The 18,449-nt window shown below is 44.7% G+C and overlaps 1 protein-coding gene across 1 annotated transcript; it reads right to left on the minus strand.

Moving 5' to 3' along the window:
• Positions 1 to 10,173: 10,173 nt before the first annotated feature.
• klhl30 (kelch-like family member 30) lies at positions 10,174 to 18,045 on the minus strand. Its single transcript, XM_072438850.1, has 8 exons — positions 17,936 to 18,045; positions 16,315 to 17,111; positions 15,310 to 15,505; positions 14,509 to 14,595; positions 14,137 to 14,292; positions 13,674 to 13,862; positions 11,207 to 11,352; positions 10,174 to 10,708 (listed from the first exon to the last, which is right to left on the minus strand). The coding sequence occupies exons 2-8, from the start codon at positions 17,086 to 17,088 to the stop codon at positions 10,460 to 10,462; spliced, it is 1,797 nt and encodes a 598-aa protein (XP_072294951.1). The 5' UTR covers positions 17,089 to 17,111; positions 17,936 to 18,045; the 3' UTR covers positions 10,174 to 10,459.
• Between the last annotated feature and the right edge of the window lie 404 nt (positions 18,046 to 18,449).

The following is an 18,449-nucleotide window of genomic DNA, read 5'->3' on the forward strand; positions in this document are numbered from 1 at the left end:
ATCAAGGGATAATCTCTGCTTTGATTCAATTGCCAACGAGCAACAAGAGAATAGCTTTCAAGGCTCAAGTGCAGCACTTTGGAGTCTGGGCCAGCGCTCGCTGCCTCGCTCATGTGGTACATCCAAATCATGTTCATAAAGTTACCAAGTTATGATCACTAATATAACCCATCTCCAAAGATTTAGAAATATATGAAAATATGCAGAATCTTGTTCATTACCTGCAATTGAATATATCAAAAGTTGCTATTGTTTTGCAAATGTTCCATCTGGTCAGGAGTGCTGGTCCAGCATGTGAAGGGTTACAGCTGCAAACATTTCCCTTTGGCCTGGACCCAGAGGCTTAATAAACCGAATTAATGGAGTGCACTATCTGTCAGATTCCTAAACACAGCTGGAGCGGATGTGCATCGCCCCCAAGCTGCCCCAAACTTACTATCCTGATCCCTGCTTCCACAACACTCTCCCCCTGGTGTCCCCCCCGACCCCTGCTTCCACAACACTCTCCCCCTGGTGTCCCCCCTGATCCCTGCTTCCACAACACTCTCCCCCTGGTGTCCCCCCTGATCCCTGCGTCCACAACACTCTCCCCCTGGTGTCCCCGCCTGATCCCTGCTTCCACAACACTCTCCCCCTGGTGTCCCCCCCGAGTCCTGCGTCCACAACATTCTCCCCCTGGTGTCCCCCCCGAGTCCTGCTTCCACAACACTCTCCCCCTGGTGTCCCCCCCCGACCCCTGCTTCCACAACACTCTCCCCCTGGTGTCCCCCCTGATCCCTGCTTCCACAACACTCTCCCCCTGGTGTCCCCCCTGATCCCTGCGTCCACAACACTCTCCCCCTGGTGTCCCCCCTGATCCCTGCGTCCACAACACTCTCCCCCTGGTGTCCCCCCCTGATCCCTGCTTCCACAACACTCTCCCCCTGGTGTCCCCCCTGATCCCTGCGTCCACAACACTCTCCCCCTGGTGTCCCCCCCTGATCCCTGCGTCCACAACACTCTCCCCCTGGTGTCCCCCCCCGACCCCTGCTTCCACAACACTCTCCCCCTGGTGTCCCCCCCGAGTCCTGCTTCCACAACACTCTCCCCCTGGTGTCCCCCCCGAGTTCTGCTTCCACAACACTCTCCCCCTGGTGTCCCCCCCGAGTCCTGCGTCCACAACATTCTCCCCCTGGTGTCCCCCCCGAGTCCTGCTTCCACAGCACTCTCCCCCTGGTGTCCCCCCCCGATCCCTGCTTCCACAACACTCTCCCCCTGGTGTCCCCCCCGAGTCCTGCGTCCACAACATTCTCCCCCTGGTGTCCCCCCTGATCCCTGCGTCCACAACACTCTCCCCCTGGTGTCCCCCCCGAGTCCTGCGTCCACAACACTCTCCCCCTGATGTCCCCCCGAGTCCAGCTTCCACAACACTCTCCCCCTGGTGTCCCCCCCAGTCCTGCGTCCACAACACTCTCCCCCTGGTGTCCCCCCCTGATCCCTGCTTCCACAACACTCTCCCCCTGGTGTCCCCCCGAGTCCTGCGTCCACAACACTCTCCCCCTGGTGTCCCCCCCGAGTCCTGCTTCCACAACACTCTTCCCCTGGTGTCCCCCTTGAGTCCTGCTTCCACAACACTCTCCCCCTGGTGTCCCCCCCGAGTCCTGCTTCCACAACACTCTCCCTCTGGTGTCCCCCCCCAGTCCTGCATCCACAACACTCTCCCCCTGGTGTCCCCCCCGAGTCCTGCTTCCACAACACTCTTCCCCTGGTGTCCCCCTTGAGTCCTGCGTCCACAACACTCTCCCCCTGGTGTCCCCCCCGAGTCCTGCTTCCACAACACTCTCCCCCTGGTGTCCCCCCCGAGTCCTGCGTCCACAACACTCTCCCCCTGGTGTCCCCCCCGAGTCCTGCGTCCACAACACTCTCCCCCTGGTGTCCCCCCCGAGTCCTGCTTCCACAACACTCTCCCCCTGGTGTCCCCCCCGAGTCCTGCGTCCACAACACTCTCCCCCTGGTGTCCCCCCCGAGTCCTGTGTCCACAACACTCTCCCCCTGGTGTCCCCCCCGAGTCCTGCTGACTCTGTGAAAGCCCAGCTGATTGTGAAAGCTGTTTTTGTATCATCACGGCTGCAGTTACACAATAGGGATGAGGAAATGATGAGTAAAAGGGGTGCGCAGGGGGATCTACTCTGAATTCTCTGGTTCTGGGGACAGAGGCTGTGAGTGTTACATCATACAATATCACAAGTTGATAATAAATATGTGACTAAAGAGTTGTAAAGCTTATAGAGTGCAACAGCCCAATAAATAATTGAATAATAATCTTCTCTAGACCAGGATTTCCCAAAGGTTTAACACCACAGCGACCCTAAAATAATCATACAAACAAAACCCGGGATTTCCAGTGCAAAATACTGCTTTATTGAATAGTAGTTACTTCTTTTCCTTTTCATTTTGAACCACTTCTATCATGCTTCTTTTGGTACTAAAATAATATGGTATAGCCCATTTTTCTGCATTAATTTTACATTTTTGCCAGATTTTTGTAAGTGTATACTCCTCTGGGACTGTATTTAAACTTTCATTTATCTAAATATGTGGTGGAAAAACAATGTCATACTGTCATTCCATCTTTTATCTCAATAGACAACATGCTTTAGTTGTTTCAGAAAGATTGCGTTTTTCATGTTTTTCCAATACTGGGCAGCCCTACACACGTACTCGATGTAAAACTTCACTTTGAATTACACACTAGTGCCATCTGAAAAAGAGCCGGGCTTAATGCTGGGCTTTAAAGTCAGGTAACACGAGCAGCACAATGTCACATGTCACAAGGTTTAATGGAAAACTTTCATCAAAAATCTTAGACCATATAGTCCTTGGGGAAGGCAATTAATTTTTACAATTTCATGATAGTTGAGGGAGTCAGACTTTCTGGCGGGGCTCCAATTAAACAGCAGTCTATGCAGTTTGAAGCCTGATGCCTGGAGGAAAAAATACTAAAAACAGAGGGTCGCACCAAGGGACAGAAACACAATCCTTTCTAACAGACTCAGTATCAGTGTCCCAATGCAGAGACCGCGGGGACCAAAGATTACAGAGGCCTCTGGCAAATGCAGCTGGTGTCAGAAATCATTCAACACAAGTTTATCTTTATGGCGTGGCCTGCCACACTGCTGTATTGTGCAGTCATTGGTGTAGGCAGCGGACTAAGGCTGTCTATGTCTGAGAAAGCGCACGCTGGCAAAACTCCAAAGGCTACACAGAAGGCTCAGAATTCACCCCCAACACGCCGTCCCAAACACAAAAATGGGTCAAGGTTTATCCCGGTTCAGGTGCAATTGACTGGGGTCAGCGCCAGAGAGCACCGTGAGTGAGGGAGCAGACCACAGGCTGCAGCAGTGACGGCGTCTGTCAGAACAAAACAGCTGAAGTCGTGTCAGAGAAAAAAGGGGATTTGGACTAAGCGTGGAGCTGTCACACGTTCTGTGGCCGGGCTGACGTTATAAGCCTTACAGGGATTTAGAGAAACACTAATTCAGGGGTTAAATGGCATAATATACACACTGCACCACATGTGGGCAAAACCACCTCGTTTGACCAGATGTAACTCCCAGAAATATAAGACAATACTCACAAACGTTTATTTTATGCAAGAAGCACAACAAAACCCTAACCCAAACACTGTCAGCCCTGGACACGTGCAATACTGACTTAAAGGTGGTATGGACGATTTTTTTCAGCAATTTTTTTTATCATATTTCCTTGTGGCGTGGATAAATCATTTGTCCTGCCACGTATCAATCATAAAACGCACCTATCGCTCACCTGCAGCCGCGTCAGGCTCGTCCCCACGTTTCCGCGTGCCTAAGCGCATGGATCTATCATAATATAGTTCCCTCAGTGTACGGGGCAAAATGAAGACGGAGAAAGACAGTTCGAGCTGACGCAGAAGTGGACAGAAATCTACAGGAGACGAGAGATGCGATTCGCTCCGTTGCGCTAATAAACAAACACACGTGTGTGCTGTATCAGTCCGCACGGGGGAGTGCGCATGCGCACTTCCGCCTGCGTTCTCAAATCGCCGAAAAATCGTCCATACCGCCTTTAACCATGTGCAATACTGACTTAACCATGTGCAATATTGACTTAACCATGTGCAATACTGACTTAACCATGTGCAATACTGACTTAACCATGTGCAATACTGACTTAACCATGTGCAATATTGACTTAACCATGTGCAATATTGACTTAACCATGTGCAATATTGACTTAACCATGTGCAATATTGACTTAACCATGTGCAATACTGACTTAACCATGTGCAATATTGACTTAACCATGTGCAATCCTGACTTAACCATGTGCAATACTGACTTAACCATGTGCAATATTGACTTAACCATGTGCAATACTGACTTAACCATGTGCAATACTGACTTAACCATGTGCAATACCGTCATATTCATGTGCAATTACTGTCGTACTCACATTCAATAATGTCACATTTAACTGATGAGTGTTTATTTTACCATTATTATTATCATTAGTATTATCTTGTCTTACGCTAGCTGTTTTTATTTATTTTATTATTTTATTGTATCTTTATTTTCCCCCTCCATTCCTTATTAAGAAGGTTGAATGAGAGGTTTTGTCCATAGGAGTTTTTGTTTATAAGAGTTTTGTTTATAAGAGTTCTTCTATTAAGAGTGTTTTTAAAATTTCCTATAAGTTATCTGTCCTTTTCCTCTGTATCTACCTGCGTTGCAACAATGAAATTTCCCCATGTGTGGGATTCTTAACTGAATCAGAATCCACTTAAATTGATGCTGCCGTGCCATTTCATGTCAACCGATCTATAAATATTTCATTTTATTTTTAACCAGTTGATTACACATCAAACATCAGCGCGGTCCAAAGCAGCTCATCAAAGCGCCTCCATCGTTCTTCATTCAGGTCGAACCCCGAGACGTCGGCAAAACCAATATTTTGTTCTGTTTAGCGGCTTTCACACATCTAAAAATATCAACAAAATAAATACGCTATATATAACTCCAAAGCTAATTGAGTCATATTTTTAGTGGCGGTGTTAAATGAAGTTTGAGGGGAAAGTGAAGCGGAGGGACTCGCTGGACTTTAGAATGAAAGCAGTGTTATCACGAATGGCGGCTTTGTGCGCCCTGAAAAACGAGCTTGTTCTTCTACCGTCTCGGGGGAGGAGGCCGCTGACCTTTACTTTTCCCCCAAAACAGCGGCCACTGCATGAAGGAGCGGCCATGGGGGGCACGGGGCCTGAACCGGGGCCACCACAAGGAAACCCTTCAGTAACGCTGCCTCTTAATACCAACAAAACCAACAAAACACACACAATGTATCGATAGGACTCCACAATGCAGCCACACACTCACCCAGAAGAGTAAACTATACTTCAGGAGACATTAGCTTAAATCTAATTATATATAGTCACTTTCTATTCAATTACATTTTTTTTTCCGTCACAAATCGTTACTTTAGCTCTCATTCTTGTTTACTATAAGCATGTTCCACGTCTTGAAGAAAAGTCTCCACTGAGCAAATACAGCTACAGCAGAACAGGCAAAATGAAAGTGTATCTCAATATTTCACCACATTTATTTAACTATGTTTTAAAAAATATTGTTTACAACTAAGATTTCTATATAAATGTAACAAGCAACTATATAGAAAACTAACTCTAAATGTAGCACCACTAACTTAAATATAAAAAAACGCTGTTTAGCCTCAGTATTTTCTACTAATAATATTAAAATTGTTCTAAATCCCTACGACAAAAATTAATGACAAATGTACTTCCGGAACCACGGCAAACCTTTAAGTGGGTGGGGCCTTTGAGCTCCATGCATAGCACAAATACTAATAATAATAACAATGAAATATAGCCGCAAGCGGCAATGATCGACCCTTGCCACGCCGCCGCCCATTCAAAATACAATTTCGTTTTAAATTCTTGCGGCTTTGCCGCACAGAGACCGTGACAGGTATCAAAGTAATTTGAATAACTTTTGATGTCCCACTCCTCAGCACCATTTTCACCAAATTTCAGCTCTTTAGGGCCAACGCCCTGGGAGGAGTTCATAAAAGTACGACATTTGGAAACACTCCGAAGTCATGCTTAGCCATTTTTGAACCAATATGGCCGACATTTGGTTGGGCGGACTGCGTTGCCGAAGTATTATTTCTTACTTCTCTTGTCACCATCTATCTCTGCGCCAAATTTCATGATTCTCCGATCAGAATTTTTTTGGTCCTTTCCTATTTCTCAATGCATTTTTGGTAGATTTCAGGGCGCAGACGCGCCAACCTTATTTGATTTTCGAAAAGGGAAATAGCCAGAATGTAGAGAGGCACGATTTTTAGAGGTGTGCACATTTTTGTGACTTTTCGTCAATGTTCACTGGGTGAAAAATAGGGGGGTTGGTCCCGAGAAGAAGAAGAAAGAAAGAAAGAAAGAATAATATTCCCAATGTTTCCCATTTTTCAAATATCATACACTATACATTTTCCTGGGTCCCTGGTCACTGACGGGTACTTTCGTTAATTTTGAGTGGGCTCCGCCCACTTTGTGTTTTTGGCCCTCTATACAGTAATAATGTTAAATTTTTGCATTACATGTTTATATGCACGGAACATGCAAGAGATGGGGAACGTATTCGTGAGCTACTTAGTGCAAACAAGTGCTTTATAAGGGGATGACGACCGCCATGTAAAGCGCTCGTTTAGTGTGCACTTTTGCACGGGCTTCGCCCGTTTACAACCGTAATGTTCCATTTCTCGACTACTAATTAGTATGTACGTGGTGTGCATGAGTGGAGGAGTGCGTTAGTGAGTGTTTGGAAGTGGGCGAGCGATTCGCGCTCGATTTCGTGCACACTTTCGCAGCCGTGCTTTGCACGGCCTTACGGAACTAGTAGGCCTCTCGCCAGCTTGTGGCGCTCGGGCCTAATAATGATTAGTGTAGTATGAAACATTCTCTTTGTAAGAAAACACTGCTGATATATCTGTACTGAATATGAATGTATATAAGATGTGTAAACCACTTACCAATGAAAGACTGATTATACTCAAATGACGTCATAATAGAGCGAGATACTTTTCCTGTCCCATTATATTTCGACCTTCAGGCGAGTGTCCCTGTGCAGTATAAGTGTATGAGTGTCCCTGTGCAGTATAAGTGTATGAGTGTCCTTGTGCAGTATAAGTGTATGAGTGTCCCTGTGCAGTATACGTGTGTGAGTGTCCTTGTGCAGTATAAGTGTATGAGTGTCCCTGTGCAGTATAAGTGTATGAGTGTCCCTGTGCAGTACAAGTGTATGACTGTCCTTGTGCAGTATAAGTGTATGAGTGTCCTTGTGCAGTATAAGTGTATGAGTGTCCCTGTGCAGTATAAGTATATGAGTGTCCCTGTGCAGTATAAGTGTATGAGTGTCCTTGTGCAGTATAAGTGTATGAGTGTCCCTGTGCAGTATAAGTGTATGAGTGTCCTTGTGCAGTATAAGTGTATGAGTGTCCCTGTGCAGTATAAGTGTATGAGTATCCCTGTGCAGTATAAGTGTATGAGTGTCCCTGTGCAGTATAAGTGTATGAGTGTCCTTGTGCAGTACAAGTGTATGAGTGTCCCTGTGCAGTATAAGTGTATGAGTGTCCTTGTGCAGTACAAGTGTATGAGTGTCCCTGTGCAGTATAAGTGTATGAGTGTCCCCGTGCAGTATAAGTGTGTGAGTGTCCTTGTGCAGTATAAGTCACTCATACCCTGTTTGTGAGGCTCGTCTTGACTAACGACCGGTCACAGTCTGCGGGGCTCAAACAAAACTTCTCCCTCGAGGCCTTGCAGTCATCCAGCTCGCTGACATCGCAGCCGCCGCCGCCTGAGATTTGAAAACAGATCATGCATAAGGAAGTGACACTGTTACCGTGGTTACACACACACACACACAGCTGAGAGGGGACAGTACCAGAGGTGTGTGGGGCCCCCGTGTCCATCTGGGGCCCGGGCTCCTCAGACAGGCTCTGGGTGATGATCTGACGTATGCGGCTGGACACTGGGATCGATGAGACGTTAGAGTCCAGGTCAGTCCCACGAAGGGTCAGAGCCTCTCCAGAACTGCCCTCAGAGAGAAGCGACTCCTCCAGCTTCTGACGTCACAGGAATTGAACCATTAGTGCATTAGTGCATTAATGACTTATGGTAATGATCCATGGTGAGGGAGTGTTGAGCTGCCAGGAACCGGTCTTCAATGGCCATTGTCCCTGGAGGGTTTGAGTGACAATACCCACTGCAGACGGTCACTCAATCCTCCCGAAGATCATTGTGATGACAGATGAGAATGTAACTACAACTTGTAATCATTCAGACCCAATCATTTGATATCCCCATCTTTCCTGTTTTGATGTACAAGCAGTTGAAGATGACTGTATGTGTTTTCGAAAAGGAACAGATACAAATCCAGTAACAAAGACTCGGTATCTTTCAGGGAATCTTAAAATGATGCACAAAAACAACATATTTCATCCAATTGACATGGAATTACTCTCACGCATGCGCACGCACACGCACACACACATAAACACACACGCACACGCACACACGCACACGCACACGCACACACACATACACACACACACACACACACACGCACACGCACACGCACACGCACCCACACACACATACACAAACACACACACACACACACACACACACACATACACAAACACACACACACACATACACACACACACTTACGCACACACGCACGCACACACACACACGCGCGCACACACACACACGCACACGCACACGCACACACACGCACAAGCATGAACGTGATTGTGACACTTCTATAATCAACACAAACTAATGCCATTACAAACCTGACATGAAGAAACAAACTCGACATTTTAAAGAGCATGTCATATAGTTGTGAGTGTTGTTTGTGCACTGCAGAGACAAGAATACACACAGTACTAACAAAGTACTAACAAAGTACTGACATGTGTACTGACCTGAATCACAGCTTCCAGTCGAGGCGAGTCTGAGCTTTGTTCCCGCTGAGAATCCATCGCAAAATCAACGCTTAGCAACCAATTTAGCACTAAACGTGTGGAATAACGGCCTTAGCTTCTGCAAATCACTTAGTTTCTTCAATAAAATGCCACAAACTGACTGAACACGCATTTTGTTCAGTGAATGTTTGACAAGAAACACAACGTGAAAAGAGAAAAGTAATTGCAATTAAAGAAGACCAAAAAAAAAGGGTAAATGTTTTTTGAGCTGGCAAACTTTATAAAGCCGTGCAGCTCTCTCTGGTCCCAGGGGACGTTCCCAAGGCGACCACAGACTTCCGGGGTCCGTTGTCCTGGAAACAGAATGCTGGCGTGCCCATTGTCATGGAAACGCAAACTTCACACTGGGGCCTGTGGATTCCGAAGGGTTAATGATTTGAGATGAAGCTTCTCCTGATGTTATCATTTGACAGATATTCATGATCATCAAAATAAATAAAACAAATAAAATAAATAAAATAAATAAAATAAATAAAATAAATAAAATAAACAAAATAAATAAAATAAAGAGGGTGCACGGTGGCAAAGGCGGTTAGCGCTCTTGCCTCCCAAAAAGGAGATCGTTGGTTCGATTCCCGGACCAGACCAACATCACATGATCTCTCTGGGTGGAGTCTGCATGTTCTCCCCGTGTTACCGTGGGTTCTCTCCGGGTTCTCTGGCTTCCTCCCACCATCCAAAGACATGCATGTGTTAGGCAAAATTGGTGACTCTAAATTGGCCCTAGTGAATGAATGTGAGAGTGAACTGTCTGTAATGTCTATGTCTCTGTGTTGGCCCTGTGACAAGTTGGCCACTGTCCAGGGTGTACCCCGTCTAAGGCCCGAAGTCACTGGGATAGGCTCCAGTCACCCGCAACCCCGAAAGGGAACAAGTGGAAGAAAATGGATGGATGGATGGAAATAAAATAAATCATTCTGAAACCCATGAATATCTCTATTGTACATTAGTTAGCCTTTTATATACTATAAATGATGCTGAAATATTAGGTCTAGGTCTATTTTTACATCTACACAACATAATTTATCATTTTCACTTGGACACAAAAGAAAGTAACAGTGTGTAAGTGTAAATACAAAGGTCGGAGCAAAGATATTTATTCATAAAGCACGTAAAAGCATGTTCTCTCCCAAAAATAATATAGTAGATTGGAACATTAGCTCAGTCACCAAGTATTTCTCCGAACATTTCACAGTTTAAGGATATAATTCTATCTAAAAAAAAAGTATAAACAAAGACACGCTGAGCTGCTAAATTAATTTCTCTCCCACACAATCAGGAATAACCACGGATCATGTGACACTATTCCTGGACACAGGGAAATCCAGGGATGAATACTTTTGCATTAGACCAAGGTAATAATAAAGTCATTCTAAAGTCAGTCTGCATCAAGAGGAAAGACGTCAGGCCATTGAGAAGGGTCTAGAAAGATGGTGCTGAGTCCAGTGTAGAACCACATCCGGGGCAGGATGCACTCGATGTCCCACGAGTTGGAGGCGCGGCTGTACATCTCCACTTCCACCCCGTAGTCACCTTCCATCCCCTTCCAGTGGCCCCCAGTCACATACAGTTTATCATCCAGGGCCACCAGGCCGCCGTTCTCATGCAGCATTTGAAGAAGCTGGACCTGCGTCAAGAAAGGCAGACATTTACCAGACGTGTGCAAGTGATTGGTTTGGATCAAAACAGAGTGACCAATGCTGCGGCGATAGTGGTGGCCAGAGTGTGACTGTAACAGAGCAAAGTTATCATAGAAAATAACTGAAACACAGGGCCAGAAATGTCATCGGTTAAAAGCTTTAAAGGGCCGTACTTTGGAATTGTGATGCAGAGAACTAAAGCTGTGTCTGTCAGGACTCAGTATGAAACTCTGTGGATGGTGTAGGTCTAATCAACATGAAAAACTAAGCACATTTTCAATCAAATCAAGGTTTTAACTCTATTAAATCTGAATGTACAAAAAATGAAATCCACAGCCCTTAAACAACTCCAAACACAAAGGTACAGGGTTTGGCAATGAATACTTTATTTGTATTGATTGGTTGAGGAGTTAGACAATGATTAAGCTAAAAATGCTAAAAAATTATGGATAAATGTTGTGGATATCTAAAGGATAATGTCTCACCTTCTGCCAGATGTTTTCTTCAGGGTCGTAGGAATAGACTTTCTTGGTGTTGTCAGCGACCAGATAAATGACCCCGTCCAAGCACACGGAGCGAGGAGAGGAGAGGTACTTCGGGATGAACGGTGAACATACATTGATCCAGCTGTCTGTAAGGACGACATCATCTTTAAAGTACAGTAAGGACGACATCATCATTAAAGTACAGTAAGTACCACGTCATCATTAAAGTACATTCTCCAGTCTCCGGCCATCTCCCGGTCAGGAGATGGCGGAGGAGAGTGGATCAGTGGTCGAAGACGTTCTGGACGGCGTGGAGGAGCATCCTTTTCTGGCTGCACGTGCCCGGAAACGTAAAAAGTCCCTTAGCTCGTCCGAGGGTTCTGGGAATGAGCAGCAGGATGAGGCTGAAGCTATTGATGTCCGGGGTGAGAGCAGAGACTGTAAGGTGATCATAAAGCTTGCGCAGGATAGTGCATCCTTTAAGGAGTGGAATTCAGTGGCATTGTCAAAGAGCCTAACTGTAGCTGTGGGAGTGATCAAGAGTGCGAGTGTCCTTAGAGATGGCTCGCTGCTGGTCGTGTGCAAGGACGCGGCTCAGCAACGGAAGGCGATTGGAACTAAACGTCTGGGTGGAAAGGACATTCTTGTGTCTGATGCTGAAAGAAACACGGTCAGAGGAGTTATCGTAGGTGTCCCTACGGCGACGTCTGTGGATGAAGTTAAGGAGAATTTGACTGGAGCTAAGGTGGTGGACGCTAGGCGGTTGAAGGTGACCCGGTCTAGGGTAAGATGTGACAGCTTGTCGGTAATGGTAACACTTGAAGGGAGGTGCCTGCCTAGTAAGGTGTTCATTGGGTTCATGTGCCATGACGTTAGGCCATATGTTCCGCCGCCCCTGCGTTGCTTTAAGTGCCAGCGCTTTGGGCATATTGCAGCGGTCTGTAGAGGGAGGCAAAGGTGTGGTAAATGTGCAGGAGATCACGAGTATGGGAAGTGTGACGTGGGTGCAACACTGAAGTGCTGTAACTGTGGGGAAGAACATAGCTCTGCCTACGGGGATGCAGGTTTAGCAAAAGAGCTGCTGAGGTGCAGAAAATAAAGGTCTCTCAAGGTATATCCTATGCAGATGCAGTCAAGAAAGTTTCAAGTAACAAGTTTAGAGTAAATACAGAGAGAGGAGCCAGCGCTGCTCCCAGCCAGGGCGAAATGAGAAAGGCCAGCGTGGCTCCCAAGAAGTGTGAAGGTTTCAAGAGTGGAGGTCCCAAGTGTGCAGGTTCCAGAATTAATGAGAATACCCTGGTTGTGGATAGAGAGGATTTTGTACTCTTTATGGTGGATGTTGTAAACTGTGCTGCTCAGACTCAAAGCAGAACTGAAAGGATCAGGATCATTGCTAAAGCTGCAGGGAGATTCCTTGGAACAAAGGAGCTCGATTGGGCAGATGTAGAAAACAGGCTAAGGGCGCTAAATGGGAGTCGGAGTGATGGGGGTCTGCTTGTGGGGAGTCAGAGTGATCAGAGTGACGAGGTGGGGGTGGGGGTGGTCTCCTTTCCTCGTCCAGTCTCGTAGACGCACGGCTACCAAGCGGCGACATCAGTGGACATATTAAAGCCTATAGAATGAAGCCTAAGGAATAAAGCTGTACGGTGGAAGCACCGAACGTCAAAAGTCTGAGGAATAAAGTCTGGCGGTAATGCAACAATTGGATGCCAACCGCCATAAAACAACAACAACAACAACAACAATACATTCAAGTACATTAAAGTACAGTACATCACACTCATTTATTTAGTTTGGGATGACCTCAAAACCAAATGGACTTTATTGAATATATATATACTATGTCCCAGCTAAAACACTTTATAATAGCATAGTTGTTTTTCTGACATTTGTGGTCATTAAAAAATAATACTTTAGACTTTAGAGCAATAGAAGCTTTTTTTCTTCACTAAGTACACTTTCTGCCAGAACAAAACACAAAAAATAAAAAGCAACCTTAATGTATGTAATATCCCCCCCAATTTAAAAAAAAGAATAAAATAAATAAAATAAATAAAATAAATAAAATAAATAAAATAAATAAAATAAATAAAATAAATAAAATAAATAAAATAAATAATATAAATAATATAAATAAAATAAATAAAATAAATAAAATAAATAAAATAAATAAAATAAATAAAATAAATAAAATAAATAAAATAAATAAATAAAATAAAATACTATAGTCAGCTACTTGCATTGACTGTCAACTTACTGTCTACTTCCAACTAACTTGGAATTTTAAAAGCACCATTCACACGCTTCGTCAAATAGCACTGTATTTAAATGTCATGAGGTCATCTTTAAATATACTTTAATTTATATAGAGATTATCCTGCAGTGATTTTATGTAATCCCTTAAACCCCTTTAAATTGGCTCTTTCTTATATTGCGTTTAAGTGGCTGTAATGAGATGCACTCTTACCTATGACGGGGTTGTAGCACTGCATAGTCAGAGCATTGTACTTGACCGCACACGAGCCGATCACATAGAGCTTCCCTTGACAAGCTGTAGCCGTGAAATTAGTGACATATTTCAACGCTGGGCAAGTCAGGGCCCAGGAGTCAGTGTACGGGTCGTAATGTTCCACTTCAACGCGATCCGAGGTCGTTCCTGTAAAAAAGACCACAAAACACACTGGAACATGCACAGCAAAACGTTGAGTCTGGAGTGATATTAATCCGAATGTGTGAGGAATAGGCCAGCAGCAAAATGATTAGGTTTTTGCTAATTGTTTTGGGGGTTGGCACATACAGTAGGGGTTAGGGATGTGTTGCCCTCTTCCTGCAGAATCTGGGAGTGAAGCGTGTTCATTTAGTCTACATATTTTTAGCAACACAACCCAAACAGACAATCTACTGTAACTTTATTTGTTTATTTGTCTTACCTCCAATGACATATATCTCTCCGTTGAGCGTTGCTGACGTGTGGTTGGTTCGGGGCCGGAGCATCGGGGCCACAATAACCCACTTTGCTTCTCTTGTGATGTACTTCCAGGTCTCTGTGGTCGACCAGCTGTTGGTGTTCGACCCTCTTGAGCCGCCTAAACCAAAAAAACAAAGTACATGTCTTGCGAGAGTGTCGGAATTAGAGGTGGACAGGCGGTAGAGCTGAAGATATTGAGATATACAGTATTAGGGATGGTTTGCACATGTACAGAGGAGAGATAGAGAATGAATAAATGGGCAGAATAAGCAGACAATATGAAATGAGTCGGTGTGAGTGAGGACAGGGTTAACTCGACAGGGTTTAAACTCACCACTAACATACACGTCGTTGTTTAAAGATACCATGGAGTAGCCCCACTTGTTTGGATTGGGAAAATTGGGAAGCTGGTGCCACTGCTCTGTCGAGATTTAAAAAAGAGAAGAAAAGAGAGAGAAATGTAGTATTGGTAAAAAATGACCGGCTTTAAACAGCAAAGCAAATGTGGCAGAACTTCTCAACGCGGCAGCCAAGCATGCAAACGCTGACATGAAACTCCCACAGAATCTTTGAATACGTTACAACAATCGTTCCATAATAAAACTGTGGCCACGGACGGCTTCTTCCAGCTCCGTGCAATAAAATGCTCATTTAAGACGGGAGAAGAGTTTTGTCACATCCAGACCGCATTCCTCAAAAGCTGTTTTTCTGTCAACGCTGCATTTAATGGTCGACACAACCTCCCAAAACACCCACAATCTGTTTTAGGTATATTGCTCAACAAATATGTAATGTAAGATATAGCCAATATGTAAAGTATTGAGCAAAGATCTGAGGCTGGTTCTGAAAACAATCAAAGATAAAATGTGAACTTGAAGCAATCTGTAAAAATAGACCTTTGCCAAGGCACTGGCCATGTATTGCAATAGTATAATATAATATAATAAAATACAATATTATAGATTTAGCAGTGGTGCCCAGTAATTCAGGGGTGAATGCAATTGTCTCACGTTTCATGAACACTAGAGCTCACAGATCAACCACATCTGACCTGTCTCTTTATTGAGTGTCTGACCGCGCCCTCTTGGCTGACAGTGATCGTTTCTTTGGACAGAGTCACAGTATTGCACGTTACTTGTTTTCGTGTTGTAGAAGGCACAGTTTTTGGGCGGGAGTCGCTCGAGTCTCGGATCGCGGTCTTCATCGTCCGAGTCTTCGTCGTCTTCGTCGTCCAGGGCGCGGCCTCCCATCACAAACAGCACCTCCTGAAGATTCTGGTGAGGACTGCGGGAACCGGCCCTGTCCAGGCACTCAGGGGCCAGGCTCATTTTCTGCAGGGGAAAGGAAAGGGCAAAAGTGTCCAGGCATGAATCTGAATCTGTGACGCCGGGTTTCATTGAGATGTATTGGCCATGTGTAATGTCGCCATGAAGTTACATCATTACATGGTATTTTCAATGGAAAGATTCAGCTGAAAAAGCACATGGCGACGGAACGACTGTGGATGAACTGAAGCGAACAAGCCTCAGACAATAAATATGTTTGTGGATTTCAGTCATCCACATCATTATGTCCAGGGACCTTCTTTGAACCTGTTGTGGAAAAATATAATCTGGCCCTTTGCCTTTTTTAATTTTCAATTCTATTTCAATTCTATTTAGTTTTAAGACACAAAGTCACAGCCTGACACAACCCCTCTTTGCCTGGAAATGTACATGTCTGGACATCCTGAAGTGACCAGGAAGTTCCCCGTTTTGTTTCACACTAGGACAAAGACAGCAGGACACGTGAATTGAATTAATGCCAATGTTATCCACTGTCTCCTTCCTGAAACCACTGTTCCTTTTCCCCCTTTGTACCTGAGTGACCGGTCACTTTCCATGTGTGTTGGGTCATGTGACTAATGTGTATAAATAAGGAGGACCTGGGACGAGGGGGAGAACTGATCATGTGATGTACCAGAGAGAGAGAAACGCCTGATTAAATCACTCGCTTCCTTGCCTTATTTTTGCCATTACAAGCCCTTTATCCATCTTACTTAGGATCTGACCTTTCATCCATTCCGATGATCAAAAGAAGGCCAAAGAAAAGAGAAATGTGTCCCCGGGTTAGGAAGAGGGCAACGTTTGCACTCACTGACCTCTCTGAGAATCCCTTCCACAGCTTCTCTGCAGATGGAGGAGGCCTGCACCAGAGCGTCCTTCAGCAGCTTGTCCTTCAGATAGTCCACACTGAGTAGGGAGAGCCTGCAATATGTGAGCAGTTCATGAAGATGGCCGAGTCTAGACTCTGAGCAGTGTCCGACCCATTTCAATATGGCCTCCACACGGGTGCACTCCGACCGGATTTGCAGTCCATCATTTGACAAGCATTGAGTCAGCTTTTCCTTCGTTAACGTGAGGAACTCTTCGCCGTGTTGCACCGCTTCAAAATTCTCCAGCAGGAATGCCCAGGTCTTCGCTACGACCTCAGGACATCCGTGGATCTCTCCAAACTCTAAAATACCCAGACAATTGGTGGCATCGATTTGGTGTTGCAAGTATCGACTGCAGACGGACCTCACTGTTTGGAACTCCAACTGGCTGGATGTACAGATTAACCCTTCGACGTTGTTTTGGTTGATGGTGAGTTTCCCAGTGTAGGCAAAGTCAAGAAGATGGGAAAGAATGTCCGGGTCGACATCTTGGAGCTCCACACGAGCGGCGATGCTTTCGACAAAATCCCCGGAAAACATGCAGCGAAAGTAGGTGCTGCAGAGAGCCAGGACCGCCCGGTGACAGGGGAAGTCCCTGCCGCCTGCGACCAGGGTGACGTCGATGAGTTTGGGGTGAGAGCAGAGGGAGCGGAGGCCCTCCAGAATGCTCTGAGGGTGAGAGGAGAGGCAGAAGTCCAGGTCGTCCACGTTACGCACCATGGCTCAGGTAAAAGGAAGTTTATCTGCAGAAAAGAGATCATGTTTTCAGTTAGTCGAGCCTTATATTCTTGTTTTACATGATTTTATCTCATAGTGTATGTGAAAGTGTGTTTTTACGCATTTGTTAATTGTATTTATTGTTTTATTGAATGTTTTATTGGATTTTATTTGGATATCCTGTGTTTGGATTTTGTTTGTAACAGGGAACCCACGAAAAGAGTTTTTCTCATTGGGTTTTCCCGGTCTAAATAAATGATAAATGCATAAAAAATACAATACAATACAACCAAGCTAAGCAGTTAAATTACATGAATAAATATATATATAAAACTACTTATATATTCAGTTGCATCAGTTCAGTCATAAAATATTAGCTTAGCCAGTTAGACATGAACATAGCTTTATCCCTAAGTGTATTTTCTGTGTGTTTTTAATCTCTTTATAGGAACGGCATAATAATATCTAGTTCTGAAACCAAATTTGAATAAACAATTGATATATGTATGCAATCTGAACTTTGAATAATGTATGTAATTGTATGTCTAGGAAAGGAAAAAAACAATGGTGGAGATCTCTCTAACTCGAACATCCAACACAAACAAAAAGAGCCTCTCAACATTAGAATATGATGTTGAAAGTTGTTCCGGCCTAATGTGACTAAAACGCTGCTTCCTTTACAACTACAGTGTATTTGTTATGTTTTCTTGACCCCTAAAGCGTCAGTCATGGTCATGGCGAGTGAAGCAACAACTCCACTTATTATAACCACATAGTATTCTTCACAACGCCAAGAAAGCAAACACATTATACTGAGATGTAAAAAACAATAACAGCTCCAAACACTCACCCCTGACACAGGAGAATGAGAACACTCTTCATTGTTCCTTGAGACTGGTGAGACTGGTGAGACTGGTGAGACTGGGGAGACGGCGGACCAGCTTCTGCCATGTCACTGGGACGTCCCGCTATCGCTCACACTGGTATTTTTAGCCCCCAGTGTGACGTGGAGCTGAGGCCTGGCTCTAAACAACCGGCATGGAGGCCACAGCTGCTGTTACAGGCACATGTTTGGCATACTAATGGGCCTGGTCAAGCACATGCACTCCAAATACATGAATCAATTTAAGAGATAAGCCACTCACTGTTTAACAATAAGTAAATATCGTATAATCATTGTGAAAGAACACTTTTATAGTCATATTCAACTTATCAAATTGAATGTGCTTTTATCGTTTCATGACCAACAAGACAAAAGCCTACAAAGTCAGAACTTACCACATAAGTGTGAAGTTTATTTTGAAAATGTGTCTCGTATAATACAGAAATACAGAAAATGATGGAAATGTAAATACTCAAAGAAC

The sequence above is a fragment of the Eucyclogobius newberryi genome, unplaced genomic scaffold (genome assembly GCF_026437365.1).
Source record: "Eucyclogobius newberryi isolate DKJ021-1_F unplaced genomic scaffold, fEucNew1.0.hap1 SCAF_9, whole genome shotgun sequence".
Classification (NCBI taxonomy): Eukaryota; Metazoa; Chordata; class Actinopteri; order Gobiiformes; family Gobiidae; genus Eucyclogobius; species Eucyclogobius newberryi.